At 45.0% G+C, this 27,937-nt stretch overlaps 1 protein-coding gene across 1 annotated transcript; it reads right to left on the bottom strand.

The window, feature by feature from the left end:
- Positions 1-701: 701 nt before the first annotated feature.
- CDH5 (cadherin 5) lies at positions 702-27,937 on the bottom strand. The gene is made up of 12 exons (XM_084215027.1): positions 27,778-27,937; positions 13,138-13,339; positions 11,187-11,475; positions 10,983-11,099; positions 10,145-10,309; positions 9,587-9,774; positions 7,600-7,853; positions 6,881-7,023; positions 6,218-6,342; positions 4,713-4,821; positions 4,110-4,355; positions 702-3,345 (listed from the first exon to the last, which is right to left on the bottom strand). The coding sequence occupies exons 2-12, from the start codon at positions 13,324-13,326 to the stop codon at positions 2,852-2,854; spliced, it is 2,319 nt and encodes a 772-aa protein (XP_084071153.1). The 5' UTR covers positions 13,327-13,339; positions 27,778-27,937; the 3' UTR covers positions 702-2,851.

Here is a 27,937-nt window from a genome sequence, read left to right on the forward strand (position 1 = left end):
CTGTACAGGTTCTGCACAGGTTCAGGTTCTGCAAAGGTTCTGCACAGGTTCTGGTTCTGCACAGGTTCTGCACAGGTTCAGGTTCTGCACAGGTTCTGCACAGGTTCTGCACAGGTTCTGTACAGGTTCAGGTTCTGCATAGGTTCAGGTTCTGCCGAGGTTCTGCCCAGGTTCTGCACAGGTTGTGTACAGGTTCTGTACAGGTTCTGCACAGGTTCTGCACGGGTTCTGGTTCTGCCCAAGTTCTGGTTCTGTACAAGTTCTGGTTCTGCCCAGGTTCTGCCCAGGTTCTGCCCAGGTTCTGCCCAGGCTCTGCTCCCTGCTGCAGTCTGGGGAGCAGGACAGGGTGGGTCTGGCCAGGCTCAGCCCCTGCTGCCCTGGACCCCATTCCCAAATCCCCTGGGGCTGCCCTGCCCAGGGCTGTGCCAGCGTGGCTGGGGCTCCCTGTCCCATGCAGGAGAGCAGGGCAGGAGCTGGGGGGGTCAGAGCCACGCTGATTCCTGGCTGCTGGCACCCCAGGGCTCTGCTGGGACTGCTCTGTGCCTGCAGATGTGCCCGGGGAGGAGAGCACTGCCTCCACAGCAGGGTCTGGGTCAGCTGGTGCCTGGGCTGGGCTCACTGCAGGGCTTTATGGCTGGGCTCACCGCGGCACAAAGCCTGGTGTTGTCTGCTGAGTGGAACTCGTTAATGCACAGAAAATCCAAACTTGAGATTGGCTTTTATGTAGTAAAAAAACAACATCATACAGTACAGGAATATAAAAAGAAACCGTCCAGTGCAAACATCATAGGCATTGGGAATGGATACAGTGTTCCTTAAAATAACTTTAAAAAATCAGGCTTAAAACCAGCAATTCCAGGTAATAGAATATGGCTGATACCTACCAAAGTACTTGAATTACTGCACTAAATAATTTCCTAACTAACTTTACCTGCTGATAGCCAATACCACAGGTACTGACAAAATCATTAAACTGTAAGTATTATTAGTTAGCATTCTTTATAATACACAAATATGTGGAACCCCTAGAGCACATACTGCTGGCTGGATTAAGCTAAACACAATGAGCCCATTCAAAATAAAACCAAGGCTGTCACCCCAAAATGTACTTTTTAAAAACAAAGGGTAAGACCTAAGGCTGATTTGCCCAATGGAAAGAATTCTCCTCAGTTTTCCTTTCGTTCATATTTGAAAATTTGAGTGATTACGTTGTTGATGTTGTATTAATGTCCAGCCAAGTCTTGTATTGGACTTCTTACAGCGGTGAGGAGCAGTGTGAGACCATTATTGTGCATTGTTATTTCCTGCCAAGAAAACATTTCAGGGGAAGGGAGTGTGAATAGTGTGAATTGGAGATGATGTGAACAAGTAAAAAGGAAATTGGAGAGGTTCCACTATACTTGTTTAAGGAAAAAAAAAAAAAAAGATTTAGTATTATTTGGTTAGCTACCAGATTTAAATAATCAAATCAACTAAACTAATACATACAGCTCCAGCACAGATCCTGCACAGTGGAGGATCTGTGGAGTAGGGCTCTGTTCCTGTTGGAGGCAACAGGACTCTGCACTGCTGGAAGCCAGAGACAGGCCATGGTCCCAAGGGACCTGCTTTTCCCAAAATGTGTTTGGCTGGGTCCCTTCCAATGTGGGAAGTTTCATTCTGGTCATTCTGTGGCTCTTCACAGGTGGGAAACTGAGCACAGTGCCTTTCCAGAGACGTGGTGGCTGCAGCTCCAAACCTGCCTTACATTTGTGGTGCTTTTAAGCAGCCCAGTCTGTGGGTGTGTAGCATTCTGGTATGGGAGTCTACAGTATTTTCCTAGGTGGAAAATACTCCTTTTACAGTACCTGCTTAGAAAAAAAGCACAACGGTTTCACAGTAATGAGGCCCTTCATTTTTTGTCCCTGAAAAAATGCTATTGCTTTAATAATGCTGAATAAACCCCCTATTCAACCTCTTTAGAAATCTAGAGAGACCTGTATTTCCATCTAGAGAGATTTACAGTGTTGGAGTCTTGACATTCCCCTGATCTCCACATTTCCTGCCCTCCAGGACATGTTCCATTGAGTAACACTGAGATCCTATTTACAGAGAGAAAAAACAATTTTGCTGCTAGCTAGAGCAAATTCTAGCACGCCAGAAATGTGCCCGAAATTGTCATCAGGCTGTTAAAAATGACAGATGAAACCAGATTGTGTGTCTAAAAATCCTGTCTAATTTTATCTTGAGTAACTCATAGATGTAGTAGAAGGCCATAAAGCAAAAATAATTAATAGAAGGGGAAAAAAGGAAAAAAATAATGCCTCTTTTTGAAAGTGATGGAATAATTTCTAATACTAAGTGATAGACCATATGTTCCTCCTCTCTGCTGCTGGGTGAGCATAAGTGTGGAATATCAATAAAGATGTTACAAGAGGGGCAGGCAAAGCAGCCAGCTGGAGATCCAGGGGGGCTAAAACATCCCTTCCCAATGGCACTGAGCCTCTCTCTCCCAGCAGAGGGTGACCTTGGATGCACGTGGATGGAAACAGCACGGGAGGAGAGGACTGAGGGAGAAACTGGGGACAAAACCAGGAGAAGTGGGGAAGAGGGGGAGAGGAGGCGTGTTCTGGAAGACTTGAGCAGATCAGTGAGCAGGAATTTTGGGGCAAAAAATGAATGTTAGTGCGGGCAGTAGTGCTGGGGGAAGTTAATATAGGTGATCTCTGTGTGTCTTTTTGACCCTACTGCAGGTGTTTTCCATGCCTGTTTGAAATCCTTGAGGGAAGAGCTGTGAGTTCCTCTTTGGCCGCTGGCAGTCTCTTGGTGTCGATCTGTAGCGGGAGGGAGAAAACTCATGGCTAGTTTGAGCTTAATACACGAAATCTTCACTCGGCTCTGATCCATACAGCTCAGCTAACATCTTGAACCTGGGTCCCCAGTCATTGAGAAAGTCATAGTCAATGTCTGAGTCTGAGGAGCCCGAGCCCAGAGAGCTGAGCGACTCCGCGATGGACTCGGCGCCTTCGTAGCCGTAGATGTGCAGGGTGTCGTAGGGCAGCAGATCCCTGTCGTTGTCAGCCTCGTCCTTCTTCACCTCAATCATCATCTCCATGCCCCCAGCTCCAGGGGGGATGTTCCCAGGAGGTTTCTGGACCTGTGCATACGGAGAGGGAGCGGGCTCTGCCTTGAGGCCGTTCTTGCGGACGGAGTTGAGCACGGACACGTCGTAGCTGGTGGTGTCCATCTCGCCGCCGCCCTCCTCGTCGTAGGTGACCAGCTGCTCGTGGATCTCTGCCACGCTCCTCCCCAGCCCACTCAGGTCCTTCTTGTGCCTCCTTCTCAGCAGAATCAGCAACACGATCACTGCAAAGGAAACTCAGATGAGCGCGTGTGAATACAGAAGTAAGGCACTAAAGCAAATTGCAATTAAGATATGTAACCTAGTCTGAAGGTTTTGGGGGGGTTTTTTTGAGTGTTTTTTGAACACATATTTATTTAAAAAATTTCTGTTTAACTGTAGGATCTGTTGAAGGAGTTCAGTCTGGACAGAGATTGTCCCCCTGACTCTTGAGCTGGAATCACAAGTACAAATACATGGTGTCACAAGGTCATTGAATCAGCTACTGCCTTGAACTCTTAATGCCAAGCATCAGATGCTGCTTATATGGTACTTGCAAAACAGGCCAGCTCTCAGGCAAGGAAAAGGTACTCAGCCTTCTCTGATGGATTTCAAATGCAGCAAACAGGTACTGGTCTGCTGATTTGTTACAAATGTATTTATGTTCACTGTACTGCTTCAAGGGTTTCCAGACTAGTTCCTGCCATAGGAACCAGGAATCCTGTTGTTATTACCCCAGCCCAAATTTCCTATTTTATAGCTGTGCATGAGGCTGGTACCAGTAAATCAAGTATATTATACATGTGTGCAGTAGCCTTTCTACAGGGGCAAACAGCTTTGCAGCTGAAGCTGTTCTAACAGGTCAGGGAGGAAGAGTACATGAGATGAACCAAACAGGTACAGCATTTCTGGTTTTGTGACCATTTCATAGCCACATAGCTTTTGTAGATCTCAACAAAACAATCCTCACACTGCACTGCAGAGAACATTCCAAAAGTCAGATACTCACCAATGATTGTGAAGATGCAGATAAAAATTGCCACCAGAGCCTGTATGCTGACGCCAACCTGCTTTGCCCTCTCCTCGCAGAAGGTGAAGTTGCCTTTCTCGTTGCACTTGCAGACACTGATGAGCAGGGTGTTTGTGCTGGTGAGGTCAGGGTCACCATTGTCTGAGATGAGGACAGGCAGGTAGTGGAATTTGGCAAGCTCCCGATTGAACTGCCCGTATTTGACAGTGATGTTAGCCGTGTTGTCTGGAAGAAGCAAGGACAGCCCATTAGGGGACAATCTCCACCAGAAGTAAGGACATCCCATGAGGTGACAATCTCCACCAGAAGTAAGGACATCCCATTAGGTGACAATCTCCACCAGACTGTCCTCACAGGTTACCAGTCAGCCTCTTCCCCTTAGACAGTGCCAGCCTTTCGGGAACCCAGTGAAACTTTGGTTTCATTAAACATAGATTTTTTTTTTTCAATATGTTGAGCCTTTAAAAATAAAGAGTTACTTAGCTCAGCTAGACCAACCACAGTCAGTGCTGCAGGTTTTCTTCCCTGAGCCCTGGGGCCCTGCTCTGGCAGCTGAGGAAGGGCATTGCAGGGATAGCCTACCGTAGTTCTCAATCAGGGAGAAGTTGCTGTCTTCTGTGGCCAGTGAGTATCTGAAGAAACCTCTGGGTGATGTTTCATCCTTGTCAACAGCTGAAATCCTGACAATCACCTGCAAGGATGGAAGAGGTCACAGTTTGCAGTGTGCATTGCCCCCAGTGATAAAGCATGTGGAGTGTTTGAGCTGGGCTGTGTTTCAGGGCGGGACACAGACATCCCAGGGTACTCCTCTTCAAGTTTTTTCAGTTTCAGTTTTTTTTTTGTGGGTCTTCAAAAAGACCAGTTTTGCCTCTTCAAATTTTGTGTAATGAAAGCATGAAAAAAGCCTCATTTTTAAAGACATGTGGCTTGTTGAAGTGTCTAAAATGGTGTCTTTGAAAGTCTCCAGCCTACTCTGAGGTGTGCCTGTCCTTCTTGGAATGCCTTTGAGACTGCCATGCCTGAAGGACACGCTTGGGCTTTGAAATCTTCAACCCGATGTACATTAGATGCATAATATACAAAAAAATGTGTCTGATTATGTCCCAAAGGTATTTTATAAATTAAACTAAAGGGGAAATTAATACCTTGCGTGTTCTATCAGATAGTTCAGGCAGTGACAAAATGTCCTGGTTCTGGCCAGGAAAGAGTTAATTTTTTTTTTCCAGTAGCTGGAAGGGGGCACAATGGTTATTCTTGAACACCTCATGTCGTTTCTGGGAGAGGAAAGGGACTCTCTTCCTGGAGAAGGGGTTCCTTCTGTTTGAGCAGGTGTGGTGGGATAATGCTGCTGCTGAGCCAGAGGGAGCACGTTGGGTGGTGTGGCTGCTCTGCACTCTCTCTATGTTTTTCTGTATATATATTTCTGTTATTTATATTTTTGCTATTACTGTTCATTTTCTTATCTCATTGCTGTTTCCAGTAAATTGTTCTTATCTCAGCCCATGATCTTTCCCTTTTGTGCCTCCAGTTCTCCTCTCCATCCTAAATACACTAAACTGGGGAGTACCTCCCCTAAACCATGACTCAAAGTGTCTTAATCAAACAAATATTACAGTATGGGCTGAACACTTGTGTCTGAGGCCAAACAAATAAATCCAAAATACCAATACTGTGCCAAGTTGTGACAATTTGGATGTGCAGATCTGTGCACTCTGTGACTACAAAATAATGTTCCATGCAGCCATGTTTCTCTTACTAGTTTGGAGTGGTTTCCTCCTCAGTATCACATTCAAGCATCTGTGTGACAGAACTGAGTTGCTGATTCTTGCTGTGCAAAGCTTGACTGTCCTTCATGGCTCAACTGTTAATACACAGATGTGAGAGCCTGGGGGAGAGGAGCATTGCAGCCCATGTGTGCAAGCAGATAAAAGTCAATATTCCAACAGTGCAATATCCTTAAGAGATATTCCTGATGTTTTGGAGTAATTGGGTGTTTTGGCATGGAAACCTAGACTCACTTTTATTTAAAGACATCCTGTATTTGAGCTGACAAGCAGTAATTCAGGGAACCGCTCTCCCTGTCTCACCTTTCCAGGCGCAGCATTTTCACACACTCGGGGTTCCTCAGGAGAAACAAGCTCTGGAGCGTTATCATTCACATCATCCACGATGACGTGGACGTGGGCGTGGGACTCCCTGTCGGCAAGGCGGCCTGGAATGACAGCAGGGCACAGCTCACAGCCTGGAGGCCAGGCTGGCTGAACTCCCACCCCACACCTGCTGCCCCCTTCTGTGCCTCCCGCATGAGGAAGATTTTCCAGCTCCATCATAACTGAAACTTTTCCTCTGAGATGTAGATATTTTCCTAAAACCTCTCGTAGTGGTTAAATCATCAAGGATTTTTTCAGGAGTAAAATGACAGTAGATTATGGCTTTCCTGATTCGCCCCACTGCATGCCATCGTTCTCTGGCACTAAAGCAGCAGGCACAGAACATGTCTCTATTGTGAAATATCAAACCAAGATGGGACTGGCCTGCCCCACTCCCTGGAGCTGAGCAAAGCCAGGGGTCAAATCTTAAAATGATCTCTGACCTGTTGGATTGGGAAGATGATGATGCAAACCTTGAAGCACTCCTTTCGTTCCTGGCTCAGCAGGAACAGGCTGTCAGGTTGTGCCTTTCCTTTTTGACAGCCCTGCTGGAAAGGTATACCTGGATTTCTTTCAAACTGGGAAAGGGGTGGCACTTACCATCTTCAAGGATCTCCACAGCTGCCACAGTGATGTTGTATGAGGAGCTGAATTCTCTGTCCAGAGGCTTGGGAAGTTGAATAACTCCATTATTGGATACCCTGACGTAGTCTCCATTAGGATTTGCTCTACGCTGAATATATCTGGATTTTGTTTAAAACAAGATATATCAATGCACGGCTGGTAATGCTGTGTTTCATTTCATTCCTTCTCAGAGGAAGGTCAGAGAGTTCTTGTGTGACAAATTACATTAATATCTTGACCAGGAGGGCTGAGAATATTGCCCTAAAACTATGCAAGCTGTGAGAGTGAAATCCATCTGTTGGAAGAGTTTCTGTGTTATGGTATTTTGCTCTTTCAGAAATCTATTCGCTAAACACATGATTGAGAGAGCTCTTACAATAAAAACATTAATTATAACCAGGTAAAAATATCCAAGTTTATATTTTTTTCCCTAAATGGGCAAATGTTTTATCAGTAAGTCCATGTGTTAATGACATGGGTAGATGAAATTTATATTCAGCTTTTGGTGAGCATATATATCCATGGCTGCAGTGCTGGAAAAATTGAATTGGATTTTTTTTTTGTTTTGTTTTGTTTTGTTTGGCATACAGTTTCTAAAAAAATAGGGCCAAAGTCTGGGTTCTTTGTCAAACTCTTGGTGCTGTTAATGGATTCTGCACTTTCAAATAGAACTGCTAAAGCTGGTGCTGTCTCACCTGATTTTCCGTTTAGCCGCGTCGGGGTCCTCGGCGTGAACCGAGCCGAGAGTTTTCACCTCGGCGTGGTTTTCCCTCACTCTGAACTCGTAGGGGAGTCTGCTGAAGACAGGGGGCTCGTCCACGTCCGTGACCTCGATGACGACGGCCGCCACGCTCCGCGGATTGCCGGGCTTGAACACCCGCAGGTTGACGGTGGGGTCGGTGGCCTCGATGTCAAACCTGTATTCTGACACTGTTTCGAAGTCCAGGGGCTAAAACCAAAAAAGACAGTTACAGGTATTCTTTCTTTGGTGATGTCTAAGCAAACTTTCCATTGGCTCTCTGTGCAGATTTAAGGTCTGTGCTCTTATTCTTGTTTGGCAATGTTACCAAATTTCATCTTGGCTGGACCCGTGGGAGAGCATTTCCCAGCTGAACTTCTCTATCATAGTGTGGCTAAGGTACCTCTGGTGTAGAACAGATTCATCCAGTAGTTTAAGTTTGGCAAAATAATTTTATTTTGGGTTAAATAATTGTCTTTTTATAATGCTGTAACTACCAAAACTTGGTGAGCACCTGTCCCCCAAAGGCTGGGGAAGAGATTCTCCTCTCGGCTGTGCTTTGTGTTCTGAAGGCTCTCAAGGCAGATTGCAGATCTGCACTGGCTGACAGCTGGGGCTTTCAGTGAGAAATGACATCCTCTTCCCTGTTTTCCCCTTGCCTGAGACTACAAAAGGAATCACACAATGGGAGGAAGGCCAGGAGCTCAGGCAGTAAGAAATTCTTCTTTCAAAGTTTCCTTTGTTCTACCACCTGAGATTCTAAAAGTGCTGAGATACACAGCAGTTATGGTGACTCTTGTTTTCCTCTTTGGGTAGACATTGCAAGGGGAAGTGATGGGACTTTTCCAGCAGCTGACATTTTATCTAACATGGCTGTGTATTTAAAATTATGATGTGTGTATGGCCAAAATCAGATTGAGAACAGGGTGAACTTTGCCCACTGTGTGCTGGAGGAAGAGCTGGTTCCAAATCCCTCTGGGAGGGTGTGTGGGGTCTGTGGCTGCTCCTCCTCTGGGCAGGCACTGCATTCCCCAGCTCCTGGGAAGTTGGGGAAGAGCTGCACCTGCTGAAGGAGAGCTGCTCATACCCAGTGTGACCACAGCCAAGGATTTGACTGCCAGTCTTGAAATCCTTGGTACTGTTTTTCCTGAAAGTTTTCTCTTCTTAATGACATTTTTAGTCTTAGCAGTTACAGAGAGGCATTTGGAAGGGAAAAACACATTCCTGTCAATCTGAGGATTACAGGAGCTGATTTATAGCCCTTTCTCCTCTTTTTTTTTTTAAGAGCAAGTCAATGAAATCAATGAAGTCTTGGTTTGGCAATGCTCTGCAGCAGTCCCTTGGTACAAATCATGTGGGTTTGAGAATTAAAGAAAAACAAAGAACAGACCCTAATAAAGGCTTTGGAGAGTCTTAAAAACATAAGAAATTAGTGGTGAAGCTCTTAAAAAAATGCTTTTTCCTCACCCTGAGAAAAGTAAGGGAACTGTGGCTCAGATTGGAGCAAATGCCAAACTGCAAAGAGACTTTTAGAAAGGAGGTCAGGTGGACTTGTTCACATTTTCTGCTTTGGTTTCAGGTGGGCTTCAGAAGGGAAGGATTCTTTGGCTTGGCCAGTTGGTTCAACTCTTAAATCACTGTCTCTTTGAAGCATCCAACCACTTGAAGTTTGAGAGGAACCCAAAACACCTAACCTGAATATCTGACACAGCCCCCACTGCCCTCTGCAGTAATTCTGGAGTTTTTCAGGTCTGGAGGTTGAAAAGGACTAGAAATCACCAGCTCTTCTTCTCCCAGAGCTCGGAGAACTGGTGTTCAGGATCAATATATTTAATGCTGACTTTCCTGTGTTTCCAGTTTTTCCTGCTGCTAGTCCTAAACCAAAAAATCACTTGTTACACATGGAAAACCACAATAATCATCTTTGTTATGGGGAAAAGTACCTTCTTTGGCCTAATGATTCCTTCATTTGTGTATGGGTTTGCTACAATGTCAAAGGTGTCCCTGAACTCTCCTTTGACAAAGCTGTATCTTGTATTTCTGTGCTGTGGTTCATCAATATCTTCTACTTTGACTCTGCCAACTTCTCCTCCTACTGAAACGTTTTCAGGAACTTTAAAGTGAAATGATGCTGTTAAAAAAAAGAAAAATACATAAGGACTGTGTACATGGAAGTTGGGACTCAGTTAAAACTGTTCTTACTTGACAGATGCACATAAAAATATTTCATTGAGAATTTAGCATTGTATATCTCTAAGACACGTGAAAGCATAAATAATACCCCAAATTGTCAAGATCTTTAGCAAAGGGATGAAATTAATACTGATTTTTGTTTTCTGCTCAGGAAAAGTGGCTCTGGCTGAAACACAGAAGAGCTTCTGAACATGTCAAGTTCTTTTGGCCATTTTTAAGGGAAGCTGAACTGTGCAGGACCGTGAGCTGAACTGGTTGTGCTGTGGCAGCCCTTGGCTGCAGGGGGTTCAGGGGCTCGTGGCACTCACAGTGCTTGAACTCTGGGGAGTTGTCGTTGATGTCAGACAAAGTGATGATCACTGTGGCTGTGCTGGAATCCCCAGAGAAACCCGGAGCATCTTTGGCTTGAACAACAATCTCATACGTGGACTTGGTCTCTCTGTCTAAATTAGGCTCTTTTATATAAATCACACCTGTGAAAAAATAATATTGGATGCAATTAGATTTTGCAGCACGTCCAACATCTCAATTTTGGTGGCAAACTTTTAACTTTTTTTATCTCCATGCATTCAGCTTTAAGTACCAATTTTACAGTGGTATTTTTCAAGAAATGTTAGAAATTTTTCTGCAAGATGGAATATTTAGGAGAGCTGGTGCAGAATATTCCTCTTAATGGATCTTTAACCTCTTTACCTGCGTTCTTTGCTCTAGCAAACTAGTGTGGTTACAAGAGATACTAACATTGGTTTTAAAACTGGGCAAAATTTAAGCTAGAAAGTTTAGGAAAGCAAATGATTATTGATTACTGAATGCTGCTTCAGAATTTGTGTATTCCCTTTTCATGTTTGGTCACTGGAACAGTATCTATGCTAAACTGAAAACATCTTTCCATAGCTGGGAAAAAAATGACCTTTTATCTTCTCATTGTGTTCATGGCAGCTGATATCCTGGTTTTATGAGTTCATTTCCAGATGCAGACAGTGGCATTGTGGAGTGTGAATGAAAAACCTTTTTAATCATGTTTAAAATGATATTTTTGAATGATTATTCCTCTTTCCCAGAATGAAAAAAGCAGCATTAAAACTGTGTTTTCTTCAAAGGGTAGGGTATGGACAAAGTGTAAGGACATTTGTGTGTCTGACTTACCCGAGTCATCAATGGTGAAATATTCTCCTCCCTTGGTGACCTCGTAGGTCACGGTGGCATGACCTGACACCGTGGGGTCATCAGCATCCACAGCTGTCACTTTGGTGACTGAGGTTCCTAGAGAAGGATATTCAAGGTGCATATTAATACAAGAGGTGCTTTCCAAGGCCAGCCCCGAGGGGAGGTGAGTGCTGGAGGACATACCCACTGGGGACATTTCTGGGACGGAGCCGTTGAACACCTTCTGCACGAAGACGGGCGCGTTGTCGTTGATGTCGTACACCTTGATGAGGAACCTGGAGGGGCGCTCCAGGGACCTGTTGTTCGTCCTGTCGATGATGAGGGCTGTCAGCTCGTACTCTGCCTTCTTCTCCCTGTCCAGCCTCTCGAAGGCGTAGACGTCCCCCGTGGTCTCCTCCACCTTGAAGATGGTGTTGGCGAACTCGCCCTCGATGATGTACTTGGCGTTCTTGTTGCTCACGCTGGACGTGATCTGGGAGCAAAGGGTCGTTCAGGGAGGGCAGGTGGGGCCTGGCAGCTCTCTGTCCTCTGTGGGGTGCAGCACTCTGTCCTGGAGGATTCACACAGCCAGGAATTCCTCATCCCGCTGAGAACCCTCAGGACTTTTGCAGCACCACAGCAGGAGCAGGATTGTGGGATCACACTTGCACCCACACTGAAACTTGCTTGCTTATACAGGACAAACCTTTTTAAAAATCATTCCTCTTGTTGCCTAAAGCTTTAAATTGTTCATGCAGCCAACACTTACAAATAATTAACTGCATTATGTCTAAAATAACATGAGCCACCTTCAGCCTGAGTTACTTTTGTTTGCAACTTTCTGGACCTGCCAGGGGTTTTTGCTCAGTTTCACAGGATTACAGGATGAAATCTGTATTCACAGCTCCTGACATTATTCAGCATTAGCCTCTATTCCTTAGCATTTAGCAGAATTCCTGCCACAGCAGACAGCTTTCTTGTGCTCAGTCACATACAGTCCCTTAACAGGCAGTCTTCAGGCTCATGGCATGACAGGAAGGTTACATTTCTACCCCATAGATTTTAAAATTTAAGGTTATTTGCAGTGAAAAAGGGATGTAAGAAGAGGAATGAGAATGAGCATTAATCAGTTCTAAAATATAATTTAATCCAATTCTAAATGCTTTTGCACACGAGTTGATCTGCAGATAATAATTCCTTTTCTATACCCTCACACATACAGGGACACTCCTAGAAGATTTAAACCCCAATTTTCCATGCTCTATATCAGTATTATTAATTCAGCCAGTTAATTATTGCTGGGTTTGACCATTTCCATCCTTTTGTTACTGATGTTATTATAAATGTCACCTGTTGGGTGTTCAGGATTTGATTTATCCTGTGATTGTCATTTACTGTTGAGCATTGTTTAAATTTTGGTTTTCTCTTTTGAAATGTGTCATTAATATTTCCACCCCTCATTCCTTAATCATGCCTCTGGCAGCTGGGGCTGCTGGGGAGCAGTTCCCAGCTCTGGAGATGCCATGTGAGAGACAACCCCACCCTTGTGCTGCAGTGCTCCTGTGCATCCCTGTGAGAGGCTGCCCTGGGACACCCTTCCCTGGCCATGTGCAGCTGATGGCAGGCTTTATGAGCACTGCCCTGAGGAAAAGGAGTTTGCAAGCAGGTCAAAGCCCGTTAGTTTCTTTGCTTTCGCATTGTGCAACAATATTTTTGGTTGTGTAACAGTATTTCGAAACGTAGCACTCCTGTTCTGAGTGCAAGCTGAGAGATGTAAAATGTTGGTTTTTTTATTTGCTGATCTCTGAGGTTTCTGAAAGAATCTTGTGCTGCCAGAAAAATCCTGACATGCATCAGTCACCAGACTTCCTTCCTAACAATGCACCTGCAGGTAATGTGGCTGTTCCTGCATTTGGAATCTCCAGAGCTGCTATTCCCTTAAATTTACTTGTGTTCTTCAAAGGAATTAAAATTCCAATGGCACTGTTCTTCATTTACTCTCTGCCCACATTTTGAAGATTTTAACATGTTAATATGTAGGTATTAAGTCCCATTTCTATTTATTTTCATTTCTCCTGCCTAGACTGCAAACAAATACTGCTTTTCAAGATCCTCATGGGCTATTTTTAGTCATTGCTGACAGGTTGCTGCTTACCTTGCCCACATGGTGTGGCAAAGGTGTGTCAAGCTCTTCTTGGATGTGCAGCTGGTTCCATATCCAGTCTCTCTTCTGGCGTTTGTGGCTGGCATCATTTGAACAAAGGCTTTGGGTTGATTTCTGACTTCTTCCATCAGCAAATACTGGGGCCAAGAACAACGAGAAAAGTAGAATAAGGTGGCTCATCTTCTTCTGTAGCCTAGAAATTAATACAGAAATGCAAGAATATAAATAACAACAGAATCAGATCCAGCAGAGGGAGCACACGTGGAAGTGCAAATGGACATCCCTTCTGCAGGGAAGTCTGACCACTTGGTTCATTTGCCCCAGCACCAAAATTTGAAGGCTTCTTCCTTCTATGAAATAGTTTTAGCAGGATGAAAGCTGTAAAAAAACACCACAAAGTGTTTCAATCCAATAAACAGTGAGCTTTGGATGCTGGTGTGAGAGCCAGCATCCCCTGAGTGCCTGTCACTGCTCTGAGGAGCACGTTCAGAGCTGAGCTCCCCGTGGTGCCCAGGGCAGCCAGGGCTCAGCTCCAGGTAACTCCCCTGGAAATGGAATGCTCAGGCCTGACACAAAATATGCTGTAGTCAATATCTGCCTATGGAAAAGATTGATTTAGAATAAAATCTGGTTTTTTTTTTTTTTTTTGTGGAAGAAGTTCTTAGTGGGAAATTTTCAATCCCTTCCAAGTACAATACAGTAAATTATCTTTCTTTAAGGGCTCATCTATTGATTCAACTCCTTGTCTTCTGAAGCTTTTGGAGACTCACATAAAGTTCCTTTATCCCTTATTTCCAGACTTTAACATCTACAAAATGAGAATTTGTGAAATGATTTTCAGGTGAAACCATATTTTTGCATCCTGTGTTAATATCAGCAAACTTTAGGCCTGACTTTCATATCAGAGGAGTTATTTTAATGTTATCAAAGCTGATTCATTTTCTTCCTAAATTTCCCATTCCCAATATAAAGGACTGTCAGGGAACTTTAACACTCAAGTAATCAGACTTTAAATTGCACATAAATGACTTTCCATTAGCTTTTAGGAGCTGTCAGCATGCACATCAAAAATAAACCCACTAATTGTGATGAGAAGTTGACATCACACAGGCTGCTGGATGAGAGATTAAATTAATATTTTCATCAGGAAGGTGCTGAGACGTTTCCAAAATTACTCTTTGGCAACCAGGCAATCAGTGTTATCCCATGGTGCAGCATCAATGTCAGTAAAAAAGATTTTATTTACCATGAAATGTTTCTCTGCTGTACTTTTCTCTCTCTCACATTGTTGTATGTAACCTGAGGAATGTTCCTCCTTTGTGGCTGGGTAGGAAGTGAAGAAGGTGCCTTTGAATTTGCTTTTTGGTAGATAAGCTGTGTTTGAGACAGTTTTCTGGATTCAAACAAAGATTTTTGATTTAACTAGGTTTTTCTACTCTATGCCCTTATCTTGACTTTGAATATTTTTACAAGAAATGAGTATAATTTAGTTGTTTTTCTATACTTTATTTGTGTAGATGGACGTTTTACAACTGGAAACTGGAAGGCAGCGATATGATTCTGCTGTGATTGCAAAAGTCTGACTTTTATCCATAAAACCACAAAACACAATGACCAAAGGAGGCCTTTGGCTGATGCCAGCCAGCACAGGCTGTGGTTTGGCCAAAGAGCAGACTGAAGTGTTTAAAGAGCCTTTTTCTCTGGTTCCTGTGCTGAGGGGAGCTCTCCTGTAGTGCTGAGCTGCTGCCTGGAAGTTTTAAAACAGAAAGTGCTGACTGAATCTATTGACATGAATGTGCATTTCAGCTGGAATTTAGCTGCCCCTTTCACTCAGCATGTCCATCTTCGTGTTTGTAGATTTTAAGGAGGCTTCAATTCCTTTAACCCCTGATTAATGGATCCCTTGCTCATATTTGTCCAACCTCCCTGGAGGTGGAGGCTTCCTTTGGCAGCAGTTTGGAGTCCTTGGCTGCCCTCTGGCACAGCAGCTCAAACACAGACAGAGCTGGGAGAGCCTCCTGCAAAAACTCATCTCTGCTTCACCTTTGGCAACTTCCAAGCTGCTCATTTTGGGAAAATGACAGTGCACCCTGGAGCTCTGTGCTTGCTCCTCTGCAGGGACATGGGAGTGCCTTGCCTCGTAGGTCAGGCTGGCCCTGAGGACCCTTTCCCCAGGGCACCATGCCCACTTTCCACATTAAATATGATGAATCTTAGGATTCAGATTTATTAGGTACCCAGGAATTTACCTTGGTCTACTATTAATTTCCTTTTGCCATTTTTGCGATACCTCTGCCAGTCTCTGTCTGCAGCTCCTTGATCCAATCTCTTCACAGGAGCAGACTCCATAATCTAGCCCAAGATAATTTTCCATTGCAGAAAGCTGTCAAAGCCCTCTGTCTGGGCATCCTGGTCAAAACACAACTGCCAGCTCACCTTTCTTAATAGAGCACTCAAAATAATACAGAATAAAACAAACGACAGTATCGAAAGAGCACCTTGTTTGTTTTTGGTTTGTTTGTTTGTTTTTTAAGGCATCACACCCACAGAAGGAATTTAATTATAAAACTCCCCTCTCTCTACTTATGAAGAACTTTTTTCCTTCATTCTGATTCACTGGAATGTGTCTGAATGCTTTCCATTCTGTATTTATTGGGAAGAAATTCTTCTCTTTAAGTTGTAATTCGGGATGCTCAGGAATGCCCTTCCCTGGCGGCGCACACTGAGCAGAGCCCTGTGAGCCCTGCTGCCATGGGGGCTCCCTCCTGCTGCCCAGGCCCCTTTCCCTGGCTGCCAGCTCCTGGCAAGCTGTGCCAAATGCTCTTTTCTGACAGTTTTCCTCCCCAGCAGCTCCCACCCCAAGTGGCAGAGGCAGCAGCAGAAGGGGACATTGCCATGCCTGAGCATCCCCACGGAGCCAGCAGCAAGAATGCTTCTGAGGGATAACAGGGGTTGTTAACAGGTAGGATCAGCTTTCCCTCTTTTTCCTGTAGGGATCAGCTTTTCCTTTCTTCTGTGTCTGGGGGGCAGCCAGGACTGAGGGATGGGGATCAGGTGCATCCCAGTTTCCAGCCTGGTGGGATTGCAGGTGGATTTCTGGGATGCTGCCACGAGTCCCTGCCCTGCTCTGCCCCCACACAGCCCCTTATCCTCCATCCCTGGCTCATTAGCCCAACAGCTCCAGCCTCTTTCAGTCTAATCAGGCACCATAAATCCTCCTGAAAGTTAGCAGGGAGTGGTTTATTCAAGCAGCTGAGTTTCTTGCTTTGCTCTTAAATTTTCTTCCAGCAAATGATGGGTTCTCCCACCCATATTATTCATTTTATGTGTTGAATTATTTTAGTGAATAACTCTTGGTCTGCAGGGTACTATAGACAGTTAACTGAGAAATTCTGGTATTCAAAGTGATTTGTGTGACACATGACTCATGTAGTGCAGTTTCTTCTTCCAGACTGGGAGTAATTATTAAAAAATGTCGGGTGGAGATACAGACAATACTGTACTAATTAAAAGTTTGCATTTTACAGGTTGTTTTGGCAAGTAATCAACTGTAAAGGTGATGAACAGCTGGTATAAATACAGTCTCCACGTAATGAAACCACATTGGATGAAATATTCTTATGAATATTTGTGTGGGTTTTTTTTTTTTCTGCTACTTGCCTCTCACCTAGTTTACTTCTAACTCTAAAAGTGTCTATTAATCCTTATGCAAGGTTAGTAGTTTAGCTGGTAAAGAAATTTGTTCTCGTATGTTAAACAAAAGTTAAACCAGGCTTCTGTACAGAGATTTTAGGATACGAGGGACAGTTGCCTCTGAAATGATTTATTTTCCTGGCTAGTCATACTAAAACCTTATACTTATCTTTGAGAATTTTTCAGCATCCAAAAAACCCCAAATGGATAATGCAGAGTGGTGATAATGAACATTCTGAGAGAGAAATTTGCTAAAAGTGGCTGTCATACACAAGAAAACCAACACATTTTAAAAGGGTCCTGTCCGTGCTGTTGAGATAATTTGCATAACTGATTGAGAGAAAGGCTGCAAACGAAAGATTATTTTCTCTTAGTGGAATCTGAATTATTCCAGTAAGAATCTAAATGATTCATCTAAATGAAAATGAAAAACCCCATACAAAGAAATTAGTCTTTCTTGGAGCAAACGGCGCTGAAAAATTATTTTTCAGATGGAAATAATATACTTTGATTCACTATCTAAACACCTCCAGAATTGCTGTGCTCAGTGAAACCATGGCAGGGACAGAGAGCAGCACCTGACCTGGTCTCAGGGAGCAGAATGACTGCACAGCCTGGCCATGCAGAATGCATTTCAACATTAATTTCTCATCTATAGGGTGGGTAAGACCAAAAGTAAATGTGTGGCTGCAGCAAGACCTCAGGAACAGCGAGTTGACACCCCAAACACAGGAGGGGATAAATGATCCTTTTCCTTTGCAGTGCTGTAGTTTTGTGAGCAGGCAGAACATTTTTAAAAGAAAACAGCCTTGGCAATACTTAATGCAGCCTTTCAGGGGCCACAGAGGGCCGTGCAAACCTGGGCTGACCAAGCTGCTGGTGACAGCCCTGCAGGCAGACAAACCCACTGTCTGCTCCAGAGGGGCACTGGGGCACCCAGCACTGTGTCCGTGGTGTCCTGGCAGGGACCAGGGCCAGCAGGGACAGCGCTCCCAGGGTCTGCTGTCCCCTTCCCCCAGCTCAGAACTCTGCCCATGGCTGTGCCCAGCGCCCAGGGGAGCAGCAGGACGTGTCCCACTGTGTCCCTGCTCTGTCCCTGCTGAGTCCCCACTGTGTCCCTGCTGTGTCCCATTGTGTCCCTGCTGTGTCCCCACTGTGTCCTTGCTGAGTCCCCACTGTGTCCCTGCTGTGTCCCTGCTGTGTCTCTGCTGTGTTCCCACTGTGTCCCCACTGTGTCCCCACTGTGTTCCCACTGTGTCCCCACTGTGTCCTCACTGTGTCCCCACTGTGTCCCAGCTGTGTCCCCACTGTGTCCCAGCTGTGTCCTTGCTGAGTCCCCACTGTGTCCTCACTGTGTCCTTAGCTATGTCCCCACTCTGTCCCCACTCTGTCCCCACTGTGTCCCCACTGTGTCCCCACTGTGTCCCCACTGTGTCCCCACTCTGTCCCACTGTGTCCCCACTCTGTCCCCGCTGTCTTGTTACCTCTGCTCCCGTTCCCCTCCGTGCTGCTGCTGCCGGGGCTCCCGTGGGACAGGAGCTGAGGGCACCCGGTGACAGCAGGAACTGGGGAGCTCCTCAACCCCCAGTGACACTGAGCACAGCTGCCTGAGGAAATTGTGCAGTTTTGACTCAGAGGAATCGTTTTTTTTGGTTTTTTTTTGTTTTTTTCCATTTTCGGATGTGCCGTGTGGCGGGGCAGAACTCGGTGTTTCTGCTCTGTCACATGCCCCAGCCAGGCACAGCAGTGTTCTTTCCTGAGAACACTCTGCTGCTGGTTCCTTGTCAGGTTGTTGAGCTGATTTCAGCAGGCCTCGTGCCTGACTACCTGGGGCTGGAGTTTTGATTGTCCTTGTGTTGATTCTGTGGATGTGAGAAGTGATTTCCACTGATGACTAAATGGTCTGGAGTGCAAATGCCTGCCTGGAACTGATTGGAAAAATGTCATTTTCTACTTGGGATAGTACCTTTGAATGAACAGACACTTGAGCTGAAGCAAACTTTCTTCTTTAAAAATACCAGTGCTGTGAGAGCACTCATGCTGCATTTGGTGCTGCTCAGTTCTTGGTGTTAATGCTGCAGCAGTGTAAAAACACAGGTGAGGACATAATTCAGCACTTCTCATTTGGGCTCCTCATATTTTCTTTCCAGGAAAAAGGAGAATGAATTCTGAAAAAGCTTTGTGATTTAAGCTTCAAGTTTCTGGTAGGCCTGGGGGCAATTTATTAATGATTGTTTTTCCCTCTCTGTTCAGCTCACCAGAAAGTTTCTCCTGGATGATGCAAAATACAACTTCACCTCCTGGGTGGATGGAGTCCTCAGCTAAGACAGATTTCTCTTTTGGAAATGAAGAAATTTGACTTTAAAAGACCTGTAAATACTTGCTTTGTGTACATTAAATGCTTATTGCCTTGTTGGAAAGCAGGCAGCCAAACTGTGCTCCAAGTCTTTCTGTTATCTCAGATACAGAACTGGGAAGAAAATGAGGGAAGCAAGACCTGCTATGGTGGGTTTTTTTCGATTTTTTTCCACTTATTTTTATCCTCCTTTTCTTTTTTTTTTTTTTTCTTTTCTTTTTAAAGAAGCAAAGCCACTTTCCAAGTTAGTGAGTGACAGCCTGTGCCCTAAAGATGGGTGAGCAGCAAAAATGGATCTGCCCAGGAGTCCCCCCAGAGATCCTGACAGCCCTGCCTGTGTTTCAGTTTAAAGTGCTGGTTTAAAGGGCTGCAGGGAATCCTGAGAGAAGGCAGAGTGGGAGCTGAAAATCACAAATGTGTGGTCCAGGAAGATTTTGGTTGTAAACAGAAAGAGTGAGGAAGGAAGATCCCTTCTGTTCCTTGCTGATAAATCTGACTGAGTTGAGAGGGTCCTGTCAGACAGTGAAGCACCAAGGCCCAAAATCTCAAAGGTGGAGGGACTTTTAGCCTCTGCTGGTCTCTCTCAATTTCTAGTTAACCTTTTCTTAGTATGCATTTTCTAAAAGCTTTCAAAAGCATATTTGCAGTTTGGAGGGCGCTGTCTGTGCTCCTACCTGATTTGTATCTGATATGAATGGATACAATTATTTACTGAATGTGTGTTTCTGGTGTAGGTTCACATTCAATTTCCTGTTCACAAATACACATTTGCTTGGCTTAGATCTTGATTTCCCTTTACATAACACCTGCACAGCTCAGAATCAGCTCTGAAATTGGCTTCTGTTAGAATTCAAGAAAACCTCAAAGAATCTCTGCTCCTGGGGATATTTGGGGGAGATGGGCTGATAGATTGTGCCTGGTTGTCCTGTATAAGGTACCTATAGCCTTTTGTGGATAGTTTAATTTAAATATGTTTGGGGATATGAAACTCTTCTGTTTGTGAAAATGAATCCCTTGCATGATCTAATAAAAGAAGACCTGGAGAGTCTGGATAAAAGTGTGCAACTTCCACATAGGTCAAGAAAATCTAGGACTTGTTTTTCTGGGTCATGTCAAAAATCTTACCCAGGAAAATGAGCCACCCCAGAGGGGCTGCTCCTCCAGGTTATGTGCACAAGCTTTGATTCCTATTCTCATTTTTAATCAAATAATTTTCCTGCCAATCTGTAGGGATCTGGACAACACCAATAAGTGGTGTTGTCCACTCATAAAGCCTTTTACTTCAGGTACAAATATGTCAGTCCAAAATACAAAATACAACAAGCACAGTGCCCAGCATAAACACAGCTGCTGAAATATTTGTGATTAAATTGTTAAACCAATTTTTGGTTTTGTTTCATAGCAAATAAAAATATCATCATCATCAGAACATTTTGGCTTTCCCTAAGTTGTTGACAGCATCAATCCCATGGAGTTTAAGGTCCCAACCTCCTCTGCTGTGGCTTTTTACAGCCTCTGCTCCCTGGGAGCAGGCTTGTGAGGGCTGAGTGAGGAGCAGGGGTGTTCTGGTGTTAGGGAATGTGCTCCAACCCACAGGCAGAGTTTGGGGGCTGGCACAGAACATTCTCACCTCATCATCACTGTCACACAGATTCTGTGCTCTCTGGTTTAGAGCACTCCATTTATTACAATCAGAAATCCCACAATAGCTGTGGCTGCTATGATTTATTTACTTGGCAGATGTTGCAGGGGTGAAACAAACCATCAAATGACAGAAAATTTGCTCTTGGCCACATGTCTGGTGGTGACAGTTGTCAAGTGCTTTTGAAGCCAGAGCCATTGTGGGGGTTAACTCTGGGTTAAGCGCAGCCCTTCTGCTCTGAAGTGAGCTGATAAGATGGGTGGGATCACCCTGCACACATAGTTTGGAACTGCAGACATTTCCCTCTCTAAATTCCTTGTCCAAGATAAAGGGGAAGCTATCTCCCATCTGGATTAATTATTGATAAAGGCAGATGTTGAAAACAGTGATGAAGTGCCAGCGTTGCAGGCAGGCAAAGAACTTATTCCCTTCCTTGCATCCAAAAGCAGATTCCAGGGATGATCAGGGCTACTCCCCCTGGGCAGGGGCTCTCTCTCAGTCTCAGTGACATATTTGCCTGGCTGTAGATCCAGCTTTTTTCCCCTGCTTCCTCTGAGCCAATTTCCTCTTGCTCATCCCAAACTGAGGTGGCTCAGTGGGACAGAGAGAGGTGCAGGATTTTCCCTGAGCCCCCCTCATCCCCAGCATCCCCCCTCTGATGCTGTTTGAGGACAAGAGAAACCTCCAAAAATTATTTGTTCATTCCAGTGCAGAAGCAGAATAGTTTGGGCATCTTGGAGGTGCTTGGGATCACTGACAAGATTCCTGCAGCCTCTCTGACCCTACAATAAATGATGTGCACCTTTCAGACTGGCTCTGTTGTGGTGCTTCCCCTGGTTAGCTCAGAGCTGGAGCTGCCACTGGGTGTGCCAGAGTTTGGCCAAGCTGAAAGAATACAAGGTACATATAAGAATAATGTATTGAACAGTTTTCTCTATTTTTTTCCCTTTGCTTCCACACAAATCCTTAATATCAGAGAGATCTCCTGGCACAGAGCCCCAGCTGAGTCCCCTCATTAAGGAAAAGTCCCTCTCCTTTGAGGAACCACTTGTTTTAAAAGCACAATGCAGCTGTGTTTACAGCAGGTAAGATTTTCTTTCCATGTTTTTCTTTAACAAAAGCTCAGGAGCAGAAGCAGCTGTGTGGCACAGGAGCAGGGTGCCCAGGTGCCCAGAGCTGATATTTACTGCCCTGACAGTGATCTGCAGCAGAGAAACCCTGCTCAGCTGCCTGTGTGTGCTCATCCCCTTCTCCAGAACGTTCTCTGGGGTAGCTGAATGCATTAGTATTTCCTCTGGAAATTAACATTGTGGCAGATAAAGAAAGCATGCACATATACATAAATCTCTTGTTTTCTGTCTGGGCAAGAGGCTGAAAAAACCAGGGTGTGTCTGGATAGATTTTGTTTAGTGTTCTGTATTTTCCTCCCTTTTTAGAATGTCTCATTCAAATGTCAGTTCATTCTTCTTTATTTCCTGCCCTTATCCAGCAGATCCAGCAGATTGTAGACCGGGCTTAATTAACTTTAAGACCTTTTATGTCCATCCCTATAGTTACAGTCCCTTCCTGGAACACTTCCATTGTATTATCTCCATGTGTTGTGAGATGATGCAAATGATATTATTACTGCCCTTGTGAATTTACAATGAGTCTTCCAATAGTTTTAGTTACAGCTTAGCTCTCGTCAGGAAAATTCCATCTTTAAATCAAAATAAAACTAGGGCAGCAAATTTCCTCTTTAATGTGCTGATAAAGGAAAGCTGGAGAGCCTGAAAATTCAGGCCCCAGACACAGGAAAGCTTAAAGAGAGGAGGAAAGCTGTTGTAAGCTGTGTGACTCTCTTCTGTCACACAGAAGATTTGTGGATTTGTTTCTTGGTGGGAGTGGTTGTGATTTAACAGAGATATTTCTTAAGCTGAGGTGGAACCTATTTTTTCTCTTCAGAGTCTGTATAAGTGGAACATTTATTTCTAATCACAGCCACTGAAAAGCCCTTCTGGGGTGAATAAACCCTTTCTCTTCATCTGAAGAAGCTGCAGGTCAGTCCAAATTTGGCAGGTGATGCAGCTCATCACTTCACAGCAGGGAAATGAGAAAATATATTCCACAGGGAAATGAGAAAATGTATTCCACAGGGAAATGTGTCCCTTTCTTCCTGTTTGGGACCGAAGTCGTGTCCAAGTGCAACTCAGTAATTCAGAATCTGTTCTAATCCTAATCTTTTTCCAAAGCTGCTGCTGGCAAGTCCAGGGTACAAAGCAAAGGTGTTTGTGAAATGCACAGAGGATGGAGCTCTGGGACAGTTCTGTCCCTGTGGAGCTCACATTTTCTCTGTAAATGAACCCACTGCCAAAAGCATTCCAGCTCTCCTGCTTTCTGCCCTGCCTTCCTCATCTGTGTGCTGGGGAAGTGCCTGGAGTGCCCTGACCCCCTGAATGATGCTAAAATGTGCCATCATTGTTTATGCTTTAATGAGAGCCTACTCAATTAACAGCACTGAGCAAACAGCCAATATACACAAATTCATTGTAGCTTTGGGCTCCTTGAGGAGGTGCTGAAAACTCTGATACATTATTATCAATATTGATTGCTTGGCCTAATCCTAACATAGAATCACAGAATTGTTCAAGTTGGAAAAGGCCTTTAAGCTCATCAAGTCAGGAGTAAACTGATTTTTTTGCAGACAAATCATTTATATCTGAAAGACAATGACAGCAAAAGCCAGAGAGAGAATGCAAATCCCTTCTGAATTCAGGTCTAGGGCTGGAGGTGGAGGCAGGGACTGTCCCAGAACAGAAAGGAGAAGCCAACTACAGCTCTGTGCTGGGGGATTGATGGAGCTGAGCCCATCCCAGGAGCCTTCCCCATCAATGGCAGGATTTCCTATCACTGGCAGGGCAGCAGCAGCAGCCTTGCTCTCCCCAGGCTGACACTGCAAGGCAGGCTTTGTGCTCCTGGAGGGCTCCCAGGGCACAGATTCACAGCGATAGCATCGCCAAAGGAAGGGGAAAAGGAAGACTGGAGCTACCAGAGCATGGCTCAGAAACACGGACAAAGGCAGGAGAAGGAATGGGGTGGAAGTGGAATTTCCCTTCCCACTGTCCTGCACAATGAGGCCAAGGGCCCCCCTTGTCCCTTGTCCCCTGTCCCTTGTCCCCTGTCCCTGCTGAGCTCTGCCAGGTGTCAGGGCACCTGCAGGTGGGGCTGGGAGGGATGGGGATGCAGGGAAGGGACAAGGGCAGAGGTGCCACTGCTGCTCTGTGGCTTTGTACCACAAGTGGGACACAAACAGAGGCCTCTGCTGCCTCCAGCTGTGGCACAGGATGGGGGAAGTGGACAGGAACAGAAGGGGACAATAACAGTGGCATCTTTGGGTTTCAAAAATGAGGAATTGAAAACATTTTTGCCTTTTTGCCCACCTCTAACTACGATGGTGCTCTGTAAGTCCTTGCAGTTCAGGTAGCAATGTGGGGGCAGAAGAACACACTTTTCTCTCTGCTGCTCTTTGGGAAGGCACCTGTGCCATTTCCCAGTTTGTGCAGGTAACCCTGTGCCATTTCCCAGTTTGTGCAGGTAACCCTGTGCCATTTCCCAGTTCGTGCTGGCCTTTCTCTAAAATATCTGTCATTTTTCACCATAACTTCTGGACTTTTGTGGCTAATACTTGACACAGCTTTCAAATGCAGCTGCTAATCTAGTGTAAGAGTTTTGCTCTCACACAAAAATACTTGTCTGGAGAAAAGCCTTCCAGAGTGTCTGTTCAGCTCTTGACTGCTGGTCTGTTCTCAGAGCACCCAAACTGAAGTGTAGGCAGTGCCATGGAGGGACAGGCTGCCCTTGTGCCCTTCTCCTGTCTTTGCCAGCCCTGGAAATCCTGTGAACACCCTAATTATCACCTGGGAGGGCTGGGCCCCAAATCTCCCTGCCTGCCCCACAGATGTGTGCAGCAGCACAGGCACAGGTCAGACCCATGGCACAAACCACTTCCCTTTCAGGAGATGACAGAGCTAACTTAACACATTCAGCAGAAGCTTGCATTCAAAATACAGCCAGTTCCATTCTTATTGACAGATCAGAAATTCTGGTGCAGATGAGTGAAAATCAAATGAAAGGGGCCAATTTGTATTCCTGCACTCAAGAACTGCAAACAGGTTCTTCTCAATTTTTTATTGGTTTTTCATATTCCAAGGCCAGGCTCACTGCAGAATTCAGGGGGTGCAGTGGTGTGGTGAGGAATTCACTCTGTGCAGGTCTCTGGGGCAGCTCAGGTGGAGTCCTGGGGGTGGTTGGAGCCCCAGGAAAGGGCCCAGCAAAGGGCACAGGGAGTGGGGCACAGCCAGAGAGAACAGGGAGAGCCGGGCTTGGGCACCCCTGGACTGGGAGGGGATAAAAGCCCAGGGGCTCCTTGGCTGGATCCCTCCTGGGAGGCAGCAGCTGGGGCTGTTCTGTGCTCCTGCACTGGGAATAAATCCTTTATGGAATGGGACTGCCATGGGAGAGCTGGGCTGGGGCTGGGATGGGATCCTGCTGGGGCAGAGGGTTTGTGTAGGGACCTGCTGGGTCTGGGGCTGGGAAGGGGCTGCAGCCCCAGCAGGGACAGCCTGGGCTGGGCTGGGGCTGCCTGAGCCCCCCTGGATGGCAGCACAGGGGAGTGCCCTGGTGTGCCTTCATTTCCAAACCAGGGCCATCAAAGTAATTTCGTGCCCAAGAAATTTCTCACAAAGGGAACCTCTTATTTTCTTCTTGGCACCAACATTGGAACCTCTGAATTAAACTTGTAGAATCTGAGCAAAACCTGCAACTCTGATGGACAATGAAGATTCCTTACAGAAAGCTCAGGTGCCAGAAATAATCAGATTATGTGAACCTCTGCTCTTTGAGAAAACAAAAAGTATTCTCTGGCCTGATTTAATCCTGTAGTTCTGTAGACACATACCCAGAGAAGAAAATAGAGTTTTATGAATTTTTTTCTGTTTAAATTTGAAATATTAATTGAATGAATTGATTTATGGAGGGACAGTGAAGTCCTTTGTTCCATACGTGCTGTTTTCAGAGCAGTTCCTGAGCCATGTCCTGTGATGTTTATCCTGTTTTCAGAGCAGTTTCCCTCAGCAGAGGCAGGATGTGAGGCAAAGCTGGCAGCAGAGCTGTTAACTCTGCCCTACCCGTGTGCCCCACATCTTGTGAGCTGCACCCTGCTCAGGGACTCAATTTCAGTGTTCACATTTGTTTTAAGAATGTTTAAAGAACAATTTTATGGTCTTCTGTTAACGAGCTAAGCTTTGGGAAATGCTTCCTGTTGCATTGTAGTGCAGCTGTAGCAGTGTGAAAAATAACCCAGGTTTGGGGCTTTGTGGGAAAAGCAGGAATGATTTTTTAATTGAGTTTATCCTTTGCTTTCAAATTAATTTGTTTCATTACTTGTAAATTCCCATTCTTCTCTCTAGCATACTGTACCATTTAAGGCTTTCCTATGCTCAATGCATCCTGTGTCCTTTTCTCCCCTGGGTCACCCCTTATTTAAGGATAAAAAGCACCTCCTGGAGATACCAGAGATAAATTTCAAGTCAGCATTTCTGTGATTTGTTTCTGGTATATGGGTTGTTGTTACCAGGCACAAATTAACCTAAGATGAGAAGCTTTTGTAAATCATTGGAGCATCCTTGCTTTTGTCTAATATATTTTCCTGCATGAACATCTATAATACTGTGTGCTTTTACAAATGCTGATCTGATGATTTATATTCACAGGAGGCAGGGACACATTGATTAACTCTACCTTTGTTAACTGCAGGAACAGCCAGCTTGGAATGTTTTTGGGAGCTGAGAATGGAGGGGATTTTCCCACAGAAATTCATCTTCTTCCCTATCTTTTTTTCCTTGCATTTCTTTCCTTCCTTTATCTTTATTACAGTGTGACAGCCAGCACAGTGAGGTGCTGTGCACACTGACAGTCCCACTATTGCAGAATAGATTTCTTACAGAAAAACCACTATCACTTCATCTCTTATGCATAAATGCTTTGTCTCTGCAAGCTGCACAGCGAGCTTGTTAGTTCAGGGACCTGCTACACCTGCTCTAGGACAAGATAAAAGCCTTTTCAAACAACTTTTTGTGTCGAGCCACTGCTCATAAAATAACCCATCAGAAAAAAGATGGGTCTTTTTGAACCATTGAGATCAAGGAACCTCTGGAATAGGAATTGCTGGTCTTTTAGAACAGGGTCTGTAAAACCTGGCACTCCAGAGTTAGGGACACTTTAAACTTGGGAATTCAGAGACCAAACCACTGACCTGGGTTTGTATAAACTCCCCTCTCAGTTTTTAACAGATATGCCAGAGCTGGCCAGGGCACACGGTGGCTGTCCCCTCTTGGCCCTGGGCACAGGAAAGCCACCCACCTTACAGACAGACCCCCAATCCACCCCACTTCAATGAAACATTTGCATCAAATCCCAGCCCAGAGCACCTCTGCTCACTGCAAACAGCCCTGGGGCTGCACCTGTCCACAGCAGGAGGGAAATCCCTCCTTAAAGGCTTTGCAGGGGCAACTGGCAGCACGATCTCCACCTCTTTGCCATTATGAATGAACATTGCCATCAATATTCATTGCCATGAATATTACAAACCAACACTCAAAAAACCCCCATGAAATGTCTCTTTTTAAAAAAAATAATCTGGGAATATGGTGGTATAGCCCACCAAAATCCAGAGATTTTTCTCTTCCAGTGTCAATTATAAACAGCTCTGCTGTTTGTACTTGGTGTGGGTGCCATCAGTGTAAGGCCCAAAGGATTTGGTAGATATGTATAAATTTCATAGCCCTTTTGCTGGTATTCCTTTAACTATTTCAGACATTAAAGAAATAATCTGAGTGGAGGTAAAAAACCCTCTGAAATGAACTTGATGGCTGAAGGACAGAAAATAACATTTGTCTCTTACCAGAGTCTGAGGTGGCCGAGCTTCGGTCCGGTGCCAAACCAGGCAAACTGAACCCAACAGAATCCCAAAATGTTAGGCAGAATTCAAAAAATGAAGATCAAATAGAAAAATCCACTTCTCTTTTTGTGAAGCAATACTGGGAGTGTTCAGCTCTCCAGTC

Source organism: Fringilla coelebs (genome assembly GCF_963513975.1).
Source record: "Fringilla coelebs genome assembly, chromosome: 14".
In the NCBI taxonomy this organism is placed as follows: Eukaryota; Metazoa; Chordata; class Aves; order Passeriformes; family Fringillidae; genus Fringilla; species Fringilla coelebs.

What these genes read in the sequence shown, in the direction of transcription:
- CDH5 (XM_084215027.1), bottom strand. Translation starts at nt 13,326, where the DNA reads ATGAGCCACCTTATTCTACTTTTCTCGTTGTTCTTGGCCCCAGTATTT. An exon ending in GCGGCTAAACGGAAAATCAG is followed by an intron (nt 7,024 to 7,599) that starts GTGAGACAGCAC and finishes AACAAAATCCAG; the next exon opens with ATATATTCAGCGTAGAGCAA. An exon ending in AAAATGCTGCGCCTGGAAAG is followed by an intron (nt 4,822 to 6,217) that starts GTGAGACAGGGA and finishes CCATCCTTGCAG; the next exon opens with GTGATTGTCAGGATTTCAGC.